Genomic DNA, 12150 nt, shown 5'->3' with positions numbered 1-12150 from the left:
ATGAACCAGCTTGGAGGAATGTGTGAATCTGCTGAATAAATACAGAAGCAGTGAAAGCAAAAGGTAGCTGCTGTAGATCCCACAGTTTTATTTTTATTTTAATCAAAAATAACTTTATATATCAACAATACAACATGCATTTACACTAAAGAATAACACTAATATTAATTTACTATATGATACAAATTATTTTAAGTATTATTTATATATTTTTGGCTTAGACAAAGCAAGCTCCAAAATACTTCCATTTAATTGTTCATGATTAACTTATGAATAACCTAAACTGCGAATGTCAACTTTACAGATCTGGAGGGGTGACAACAGTGAAACTAATTTACTATAATATTATTCTCATTTCTTTATGTTTTGCTTTATTTTATATTTATTAAAGATTGAGTCTTAGGTTAAGCCACAGAGTCCTCAGTCATACTTGTTTATTTATGTTCACTTTATATTCTTTGAGAATATCTTTCAGTTAAATAGTAAGACATAAATTAGGTAGTTATGTTATGGTGTTATAAAATTATACTACTGTACATTTTTCTTGTGTCTAGAACTGTTTTGATTTTTTCTTTTTTACTCTCACTTTATTTTTAAATATATGAATTCAACTTTACATTTTTGGGGGTTCAGTGAAATGTTTGCAAACTGTAGAACCTAATGTTACATTTTTAAAGTGAATCTTTGGAATATATATTTTTAAAATGTAGATGTAGTTTTTGCACATTATTGCAAAGGTGTAGTTTATTAATGTTTATTTGGAAAGTTCTCTGAGTAGCATTAAGGTACAGGGAAATTTTACTGCTCATTTCAAGGGAGAATCGGTAAAAGGCAACCCGGACTGACTGCTGATTAATGACATGTACTTGAATACCTCAAGAAGTTTAAAGGAAACATTGACAACACATAAGCAACTCTACTTTCTGTTCAAAGTAACCACTTCTAATCCCTACTCTATGAATGACATTCGTATTTTCATTCATATTTTCTTGACAGCTAAAAAGACCCAGCTTTATAACCTAGAAAGAAGACAGTGGATCACTATTCATTCCTGGGTCTTTTTTAACAACAAAAAATCAAATCAACAATGTCAGACTTGTGATTTAAAGTTGTAAAAATCTAGATACAAAAAAAAATTTTTATAAAAAAAAATACCTCATTCTGCCATGGGATAGAAACACTTCCTGTAGCAAATTTGACATAGAAATCATTGTCTGTTTGGTCCAGATTGACTCCTTTAACAGTGGAGAACTGTTCAATGTCCAGCACATCTTTGCAGTAGACAGCCCTTGGCTGAGAAGGAGACAGATAGTTTATAGTTAGGTATTTAAAATATATTGTAAAATTATATATATATATATATATATATATACTGTATATATATATATATATATATATATATATATATACTGTATATATATATATATATATATATATATATATATATATATATATACACACACATACATATACATACATATACATATACATATACACAGTGGTGTGAAAAACTATTTGCCCCCTTCCTGATTTCTTATTCTTTTGCATGTTTGTCACACAAAATGTTTCTGATCATCAAACACATTTAACCAGTAGTCAAATATAACACAAGTAAACACAAAATGCAGTTTTTAAATGATGGTTTTTATTATTTAGGAAGAAAAAAAAAATCCAAGCCTACATGGCCCTGTGTGAAAAAGTAATTGCCCCTGAACATAATAACTGGTTGGGCCACCCTTAGCAGCAATAACTGCAATCAAGCATTTGCGATAACTTGTCTTTTACAGCGCTCTGGATGAATTTTGGCCCACTCATCTTTGCAGAATTGTTGTAATTCAGCTTTATTTGATAGTTTTCTGGCATGAACCGCCTTTTTAAGGTCATGCCATAGCATCTCAATTGGATTCAGGTCAGAAGTTTGACTAGGCCACTCCAAAGTCTTCATTTTGTTTTTCTTCAGCCATTCAGAGGTGGATTTGCTGGTGTGTGTTGTGTCATTGTCCTGTTGCAGCACCCAAGATCGCTTCAGCTTGAGTTGACGAACAGATGGCCGGACATTCTCCTTCAGGATTTTTTGGTAGACAGTAGAATTCATGGTTCCATCTATCACAGCAAGCCTTCCAGGTCCTGAAGCAGCAAAACAACCCCAGACCATCACACTACCACCACCGTATTTTACCGTTGGTATGATGTTCTTTTTCTGAAATGCTGTGTTCCTTTTACGCCAGATGTAACGGGACATTTGCCTTCCAAAAAGTTCAACTTGTCTCATCAGTCCACAAGGTATTTTCCCAAAAGTCTTGGCAATCATTGAGATGTTTCTTAGCAAAATTGAGACGAGCCCTAATGTTCTTTTTGCTTAACAGTGGTTTGCGTCTTGGAAATCTGCCATGCAGGCCGTTTTTGCCCAGTCTCTTTCTTATAGTGGAGTCGTGAACACTGACCTTAATTGAGGCAAGTGAGGCCTGCAGTTCTTTAGACGTTGTCCTGGGGTCTTTTGTGACCTCTCGGATGAGTCGTCTCTGCGCTCTTGGGGTAATTTTGGTCGGCCGGCCACTCCTGGGAAGGTTCACCACTGTTCCATGTTTTTGCCATTTGTGGATAATGGCTCTCACTGTGGTTCGCTGGAGTCCCAAAGCTTTAGAAATGGCTTTATAACCTTTACCAGACTGATAGATCTCAATTACTTCTGTTCTCATTTGTTACTTGAATTTCTTTGGATCTTGGCATGATGTCTAGCGTTTGAGGTGCTTTTGGTCTACTTCTCTGTGTCAGGCAGCTCCTATTTAAGTGATTTCTTGATTGAAACAGGTGTGGCAGTAATCAGGCCTGGGGTGGCTACGGAAATTGAACTCAGGTGTGATACACCACAGTTAGGTTATTTTTAACAAGGGGCAATTACTTTTTCACACAGGGCCATGTAGGTTTGGATTTTTTTTTCTCCCTAAATAATAAAAACCATCATTTAAAAACTGCATTTTGTGTTTACTTGTGTTATATTTGATTAATGGTTAAATGTGTTTGATGATCAGAAACATTTTGTGTGACAAACATGCAAAAGAATAAGAAATAAGGAAGGGGGCAAATAGTTTTTCACACCACTGTATGTATGTATGTATGTGTATATATATATATATATATATATATATATATATATATATATATATATACACACACACACACACACACACACACACACATATATATACATATATATTGTTATATACACACATATATATATATACAGTCATATGAAAAAGTTTGGGAACCCCTCTTAATTATTTGTATTTTTGTTTATCATTGGCTGAGCTTTCAAAGTAGCAACTTCCTTTTAATATCTGACATGCCTTATGGAAACAGTAGTATTTCAGCAGTGACATTAAAGTTTATTGGATTAACAGAAAATATGCAATATGCATCATAACACAATTAGACAGGTGTATAAAGTTGGGCACCCCAACAGAGATATTACATTAATACTTAATTGAGGCTCCTTTTGCAAATATAACAGCCTCTAGACGCCTCCTATAGCTTTTGATGAGTGTCTGGATTCTGGATGGAGGTATTTTTGTCCATTCTTCCATTCAAAATCTCTCCAGTTCAGTTAAATTTGATGGCTGCCGAGCATGGACAGCCTGCTTTAAATAATTCCATATATTTTCGATGATATTCAAGTCAGGGGTCTGTGACGGCCATTCCAGAACATTGTACTTCTCCCTTTGCATGAATGCCTTCTAGATTTCGAAATGTGTTTTGGGTCAGTCTTGTTGGAATATCCAACCCCTGCGTAACTTCAACTTTGTGACTGATGCTTGAACATTATCCTGAAGAATTTGTTGATATTGGGTTGAATTCATCCGACCCTCGACTTTAACAAGGGCTCCAGTCCCTGAACTAGCCATATAGCCCCACAACATGATGGAACCTCAACCAAATTTGACAGTAGGTAGCAGGTGTTTTTCTTGGAATGCGGTGTTCTTCTTCCACCATGCAAAGCGCTTTTTGTTATGACCAAATAACTCAATTTTTGTCTCCAAGTCCAAAGCACTTTGTTCCAGAATGAATCTGGCTTGTCTAAATGAGCATTTGCATACAACAAGCGACTCTGTCTCTGGCGTGAGTACAGAAAGGGTTTGTTTTTCATCACCCTGCCATACAGATGTTCTTTGTGTAAATTGTGCTGAATTGCAGAACAATGTACAGATGCACCATCTGCAGCAAGATGTTCTTGCAGGTCTTTGGAGGTGATCTGTGGGGTTGTCTGTAACCATTCTCACAATCCTGCGCATATGCCGCTCCTGTATTTTTCTTGGCCTGGCAGACCTGGGTTTAACAGCAACTGGCCTGTGGCCTTCCATTTCCTGATTACATTCCTTACAGTTGAAACTGACAGTTTAAACCTTTGAGATAGCTTTTTGTAGCCTTCCCCTAAACCATGATACTGAAGAACTTTTGTATTCAGATCTTTTCAGAGTTGCTTTGAGGATCCCATGCTGTCACTCTTCAGAGGAGAGTCAAAGGGAAGCACAACTTGTAATTGACCACTTTAAATACCTTTTCATAGGATTGGACACACTAGTCTATGAGGTTCAAGGCTTAACGAGCTAATCCAACAAATTTGGTGTTGCAAGTAATCGGTATTGAGCAGTTACATGCATTCAAATCAGCAAAATTACAAGGGGACCCACACTTTTGCACAGCCAGTTTTTCACATTTGATTTAATTTCATACAACTAAATACTGCTTCACTAAAAATCTTTGTTCGGAAAACACCCCAGTGCTCAGATGTTCCTAGGAAATGAAAGACATGCCACTGTTATCTTTTTTGTTGAAAGTAGAGTTAATCATTATGCAGGCTGAGAGAGATTCCCAAACTTTTTCATATGACTGCGTTAATTTGTGTGTGTGTATATATGCAGAAACCCAAGTCTCCTGTTTTTTTACACTCATTCTCGCTTTAAACAACAGTTCTCAAAGAGAAAAAAAAAAAAAATTTAAGACCGACCTTTTAAAGATCACTCCATTAATGCAAACTTTCCCAGAACAGAAGGTTCATTAATGGAATTAAACATTGTATAAAACTTAAGATTATTTGGAAATACAATTGTTTTCAGTGTTTATAACAAAAATTACTATCTACCACATATTCTAACATATGTTATGCTTAAACTGCATAGAACCTGGTCAAGCTTAAAAGTTTCCAGTCACTAAGGTACATCTTCAGACAGAATATGTGACATCTAATAAAATGCAAATAAATGGTACTATACAATGTCTTTAGATCTTGTTTTTCGAGTTAAAAAATAAAACAAATATTTCCCAATTCATTCACTTTAGTGTGTACTTATTTAGTCATCTTCACGGAAGATAGGTTCATAAAGCCTAATTTAAATTTATAATACATAAAACATACATACATCATGCATTATTTGCATTCATAAGGGCACATATCTGCTTAAATGAAAAAATAACAGCCAAATCTTTATATGTTCACTACAGTGTAACAACTGATAATAACAGATTCAGTTACCATAAAATGTAGTCAATTGTAATAGAGCAGGCAACAAGCTATCACAGCTACACCATGTACATTTTTACAGAAAATGCCAAAAATTAAAAATATGGCCTGCCAAACCAGACTGCAAGAACATTTGATAAAGATTGTGGTTTTAAGATAACATTTCTTTTTTCTTACAAGAGGCAAGAACTGTTTTTTTGATCTCAAGGAGAGATGAGGAATGAGAGAGAGACAAACCCATAATGTACATACACCAAGATATCAGGTATTCCATGTAGTATGGACCTCATTAGCCTACAGTTCCAGAGGGCTACATGCATCTTCCATGTTATTTGGAAAACTACAGGAGATTCAAACAAAGTCTATCAGCACCATCATTCATTTTTGAGACTACAAGGAGACGTCAACACCCCTATTATCCTGAGAATGTAGTTACTAAATAAAAGAGCAAATGAAGAGACAACATGTGGTAGTAAATCTAGTTAGGTTTCCTTTTACTCGTCCACTCAGAAATGAGTGCACAAAAAGGTGCATCATAAGATAGAGAGTGTATTGTTCCAAAACAAAATTGACCACTTAACAGTATATTCTGAAAAATGCAAGTGGAAACAAGAAGGAAGTGTAAGCATTAAAACCAAGCTCCAGTGGTGCAAGTACTTTTTACAAGTTTTGGGTTACAATTTATGACAGTGAGATATGACAACAAATAGTACAACACAAACATTTAGAGGAGTCTTCTTGTGGGATGTGATTTATTCAACCTATGGCTGTAGACACCTTTACTTTGCAATTCCATGCAGATACCATATCTTTGAATTACATTTAAAATCAAAACACCTTTCAGTAATATTTAACAGAAAAGGACAATGCAAGGAAACAAACAGCCATGGTTATATGAAGGGCCTGAAGTTTGTTGTACTAGTCATAGAATAATCAGGATCTAATTTTGGCAGTCCTAGTTAAAGCATTGTCTTATCTCAATATATATCCTTGGACTCAATTAGTCCGAGTCCTGTGCATCATATTCGGCATTGACACTGCCAAGCTATAAGTTATTTGTGCTTGTACTGTTGTTATTCTTGGGCATCATAAATTACTTTCACCTGGCCCAAGATTAAGACTATCTCAATGACTTCATTTACCCCTTCAGTTAATGTGTAAATATGCACCAGAGTTTAAAGATGACGGTCTAAAAACAAGAAAACCAGAAATATGCAAGAATGTTGAATGGAGAAAATAATGTTGATGTAAAAGTGACATATTAATCACAAAGACAAATACAATTAACAGAATTTCACAGGATGAAAATTGAGCCAGGTATCCTGCATGCATATGCAAAACAGCAAAATCTCAAAAATCCAATGAAATGCTTACATCAGGAACAAAGGATGGCTCCAACATGCCAGCTTCTAGCCTCTTGAAATTAATGGTCTTAAAGAATGGATGGGCTTTCACTTCTGCACCTCCCTCCGTACTGCATCCTAGTCGTTGTGTGTAATCTTTTGTCAGCAGCTGTGGATTTCAACAATATAAACAGTACTTTCAGGAATAAAAACATGTTTATAGTGACTATGTAAAGAACTCATTATTTTTTACCTAATACTAAAAAAAAAGAAAAAAGTCTCAAGGTATTAGAGCATATTTCAGCAGCACCAGACTAAAGGCAGGACCCAAGCCAGGACAACACACCGGTCCATCACTGGGCCCTTTCCTATATTTACAGAGAGCAAGTAAGAACTGCCAGTTAACTTAATAAGCATGTCTATGGGATGTAGAAGGAAACAGAATTATCTAGAGGAGAATACATATAGTCAACTGGAGTAAAGAGAATAATAGAACCCTGGATATTTCAGCTTTATGTACTCTTCATACTATGTCTTAGGTAAAGTGTTCTCACTCCTGCTTTGTATAATAAAGTTATGTTTGGCCAATAGAAATTCCTGTACTAACACTCAGTAATCATGGGCAGCATTTAAAAAAAAGGGATATGAACACAGGTTTATGGAATTGTAAAAGTGACAGTTCTACCCATTTTTGGTCATTTATTATTTGACCCTGACTTAAGTTAAAATGAAACAGGATAGCCACTGCAATGCTTCACATTGTAGGGTTGAAAGAAAAATTGCCTCACAGATTAACATGACACACAGTATCACAAACATAACATAAAAACTATTCAAAACGTCTGTGGGGTACATCTTCTTATGAACATGTATTAGTTTACAGTGACACTTTATTTTTATGTTTTTTGTTTACATGTTTAGTGTACTTCTTATTTAGAATGCAATATTAAAAAGAAAAAGAATAAAATCAGAAGAACCAGGACATGGCGAGGTAAAATAAAAGTAAAAACTAATAACCAAACAAAACTGAAGGTGAAGTAAGATCAATACATAAATCAACAGTCAAAGCAGAAGAAAACAAAAAAGGCTTATGTCCTGAATACTCCTTAGTAACACTACCGGCTGACAAATGTCTGGTTGTTTTGAGAATCCAGAATTTTACACACCATGAAAAGGCATGACATCACTTTATATACATCCAGGAAATGGTGTGATAACATGCAACAGCCTGGTGTCACGTAATGCAATCCATTTATCCATTGCTATAAATAAAATGGTCAGTAAAACCAAAAATGAAAAAAAATATATAAACTACAAGATGCCTACAGCCACAATAACAAAATGAGTGCTAAGATTATAAGCAAAATTAAGGAAGTCTTAAAATAAAAAGAAGAAAACAATAATAATAAATTACCAAACGTACAAAATTATGAAATAAAAAAAAAAACAAAAACAAAAAATAGTTACAATTAGATACTTGGAGCTATTCACAGAGATTCATCTAGTTACATAAAATATTTATAAGAACCTGTTCTGAAGTTAGCACTAAATTAAAAAGAATATTCTAAGAAGAATTTTCCTGAAATTTTCTAGCATCACAACATTTTTTGTACTTTTAATTTTACAATGTCATGCAAGTTATTGTCAATATCTCTCCCTATTACAGTTGAAAGGATACGTATAGTATTTTCAAGCTTAATTTATTTCTTCAAAATGATTATACATAGTAATTTGCCACATGAAATTACACTCTTAAGTAAAACCAGTTTTATATATTTTAATAAATAACCGGCCTGCTCTCACGTTTTATAATGTAGCTAACAGGTGCTGGGGTGACAGTCATTACTTTTTAAACACTGTATACCATGACTGTGACTTTAAAAATGCTGACCTTATCCTAATTCATTTATTTTCTGGGCTGTCATTATTCAGCATGCCATCTGTCTTATCCTGTCAGTATGTTTCATGAAACACCTAGATGAGGTGCCAGTCCATCAAAAGGTTTGAGAGGTCATGAATGTATCAATCAGCAAATCAAACTTTACCTCATGTAGCACAAAGGCTCATAAACAGAAATAAAATGCACACTAAGTTTTTGCATTGTTTCTGTAATTTATTAAATTATGTATTCATTTCTAGTTAACTTCTGATTAAGGATTTCATCTTATTTAAAATTATTTAGTTATGTGTCCTGAAGTAATGAAGTAAATGAAACGCCTTGGTTAGTTAAGCACTTGCTAGATAATGATCAAATTGGATTGACTGATTTGAAGTTGACACTGAAATTAATACTTCTTTTTAATGTTTGTCAGTTGGAGCTGTATCTTCTCTTTGTTTACAGAAAAAAAGTGAAATGTAATGATGAAAAATGAAAAGACACAAATATTAACATTCCTGATACAAATACTGGAGAGTCAGAAAAAGTATGCAAGAATGACAAAACAGTTTTCAAACTAAAGGTTTAATTAGAAGTAGAAATTATTAATTGGATCAAAACTCCAACAACTGACAAATGTGCAAATCAAATTAATGCTGCAAAAAAATAGTAGCTCAATGCCATTTGTATTTTTTTAATCGTTAGCTTAGCATTGTTCTTAAATAACCAATATATTTTAGAATATATGAAATAATCATAGTCATCATACCTGTTAGACTCATATACAGTAAAGTGAATAAACCCAATTGTGAATTTTTACATTGATTCTGCAGGATCCTGACTGAGCACACTTCTGTGCTAGGTGTAATATATACAAATTACACAAACACAAAAATAACTGGATTGGCAAAAAAAAAAAATGTATTGATGAATTACAGCATTCTAAACATTGTCACCTTCTATATACAGTAATCCCTCCTCGATCGCAGGGGTTGCGTTCCAGACACCCCCACGATAGGTGAAAATCCGCGAAGTAGAAACCATATGTTTGTATGGTTATTTTTATATATTTTAAGCCCTTATAAACTCTCCCACACTGTTTATAAATATTCCCTGCACAGTTATACAGCATAAACCCTTTTTATTCTCTTAGATATTAGGTAAGATTCATTGAAATTATGTATGTAAACACACTGTATATATACAGTAAAACCTAAATATTATTTTAAAGATATCGAGTATCTCCGATATCACTTATGTTACAGCCATTACAATAGACAGGCCACCAGCAATAAATACGTACAATGCAAGAAAAATTGTATACTGTACAGTAAATGTGTGTACAGTGACACCTAACGTACGTACATGTACTAAGTACTGTAAGTAGAAAATTAATTATAGTTACTCACCAACAATGACACAACGACTTGTCCAATAACTATGAGTTTAGTTTTACTGCACAACTAAGGAGAGCGTTACAGCTCTTCTAAAGGAGCCTCTTCAGGCAACTGTATATCACCGCCGTTGTTCTTCTTCCGGCTGACTTCAATCCAAATCCCTAAAGCAGATTCTATCCAGACTACTGCCTTATTATATCCAATTACAACTCATTTAGCACCCTGGTTAAAAGGACACTGTAGCCGTAGATCTTATATTCCTTTCCTACTTTTTAAATAAAAAGAATCATAGCCTCATTGAAGCAGTAGCAGGAGCAGATCGTTTGGAAGCTATAATGAAGGGCTTGACTATGCACAAAGATAAACACAAAAGAGCACAAAAGTTAACTCTTTACACAGTGAAACACGTTGATGCTGAATGAGTGAGACAAGACTTCCTGGTTAACATCGCATTCAGCACACAGGAACTTAACTGCGTGCTCTGATTGGTTAGCTTCTCAGCCATCCGCCAATAGCGTCTCTTGTATGAAATCAACTGGGCAAACCAACTGAGGAAGCATGTACAGGAAGTAAAAAGACCCATTGTCCGCAGAACCCGCGAAAGAGCGAAAAATCTGCGTTATATATTTAGTTATGCTTACATATAAAATCTGCGATAGAGTGAAGCCGCGAAAGTCGAAGCGTGATATAGCGAGGGATTACTGTACTCTGTCTTCCGATCTCTACACCGCTCCATACGCATCTTCCACTGATTGAAACAGTGCTGGAAGTCTTCTTGCTTGAGGCTCTTCAACAGGCTTGCTGTTTCTGTCTTCATTTCATCCATTGAAGAAAAATGTGCTCCCTTCAGGTCACTTTGATTTTTGGGAACAAGTAAAAATCACAGGGAGCTAAATCAGGCGAATAGGGAGGATGATCAAGGGCAGGAATTTTTTTGTCAGTCAAAAACTTCTTTATGGAAAAAGCATTGTGCACGGGAGCATTGTCTTGTTGAAGCACCCACCCCCTCTCTCAACCTGGGTGTTGAAAGTCTTTCACATTTTCTTGTCCTTCCTTGAAACGTTTGTGCCACTCAAAAACTTGTGTGTGAGACAAACTGTTATCACTGTACACCGTTATTATTATTTCATAAATTTCTTTGGCCGTTTTTTTTCAATTCCATGTGAAATTTGATGTTGATTCACTGTTCGATTTTTCACCCGACATTAAAGCGGTAACTCGTGTAGCGATTGTTGTGCAAATACTGACTGGGCTCTTCACAGGATATACCTAGTCAGTTGGTGGTTTGAGAGGGTGTTGTAGCGGTGCCACATAGTTAGTGTTTAAATGTCAGTTCTGTGTGTGTCTCGTTTCATTGTCCCATTGACTGCGTGTATGTGTATCAGTTAATGTTGTCCCCGTAAAGGAGGACGGATGATGGGAGGAGTTCACAACCACTAATCTGGAAAGCACCTGTGTATCAATTAATCAATTACTGCCGTCACTATTTAAGGAGAAAAGAAGGAGACGAAAGGGGAACTAGCACGAGAGAGAGAGAAAGAGGAGAACCAATACGCATTCACGATACAACCTGCCTGCTGAATCATTTTCATTGCGCTTTGATCCAGTTTGTTTTTCATTCATCCGGACTGCCTTTCAACCTGCTTGCCGCTGAAGACCCCGGGGTCGAATCATCATTCGCCACGCCGAGGAATCACGGTGAGGTTGTTCCAAACGCCGGGAAATACAAACACTACAATTGCCGCTAATCAGTATCCGTATTCAGGACATTTATTCACGTTCGACTCAAGTTCACGATCATTCTGTTTGCTAGTCATTTGTCGTTTGTGTGGTGTGTGTTATATGTTACGTGGACAAGGGAGGGGATTTGTATATATATTTTCAGTTTTGCTTTGGGATTGTTGGGGTGGAGGAATATTTGGGTGTGCATTTGTCTTGTGGCGTGTCTTGTCTCATTTAATACATTTATTCCTGTTTAATTTTACATTCTGCCTACTGTGTCTTTGCATTTCAAAC

The 12150-nt window shown here is 35.3% G+C and overlaps 1 protein-coding gene across 1 annotated transcript in view; it reads right to left on the bottom strand.

The window, feature by feature from the left end:
- Positions 1-12150, bottom strand: part of grk5l (G protein-coupled receptor kinase 5 like) — a 183310-nt gene that overhangs the window by 10775 nt on the left and 160385 nt on the right. Inside the window, exons 13-14 of the mRNA XM_039768599.1 lie at positions 6893-7030; positions 1156-1293 (exon numbers count right to left, since the gene is read on the bottom strand). Coding sequence (XP_039624533.1) covers positions 1156-1293; positions 6893-7030 — 276 coding nt within the window. The remainder of the gene's footprint in view (positions 1-1155; positions 1294-6892; positions 7031-12150) is intronic.

The sequence above is a fragment of the Polypterus senegalus genome, chromosome 11, assembly GCF_016835505.1.
Source record: "Polypterus senegalus isolate Bchr_013 chromosome 11, ASM1683550v1, whole genome shotgun sequence".
Lineage (NCBI taxonomy): Eukaryota > Metazoa > Chordata > Cladistia > Polypteriformes > Polypteridae > Polypterus > Polypterus senegalus.
This window is presented reverse-complemented; position numbering and strand designations above follow the sequence as displayed.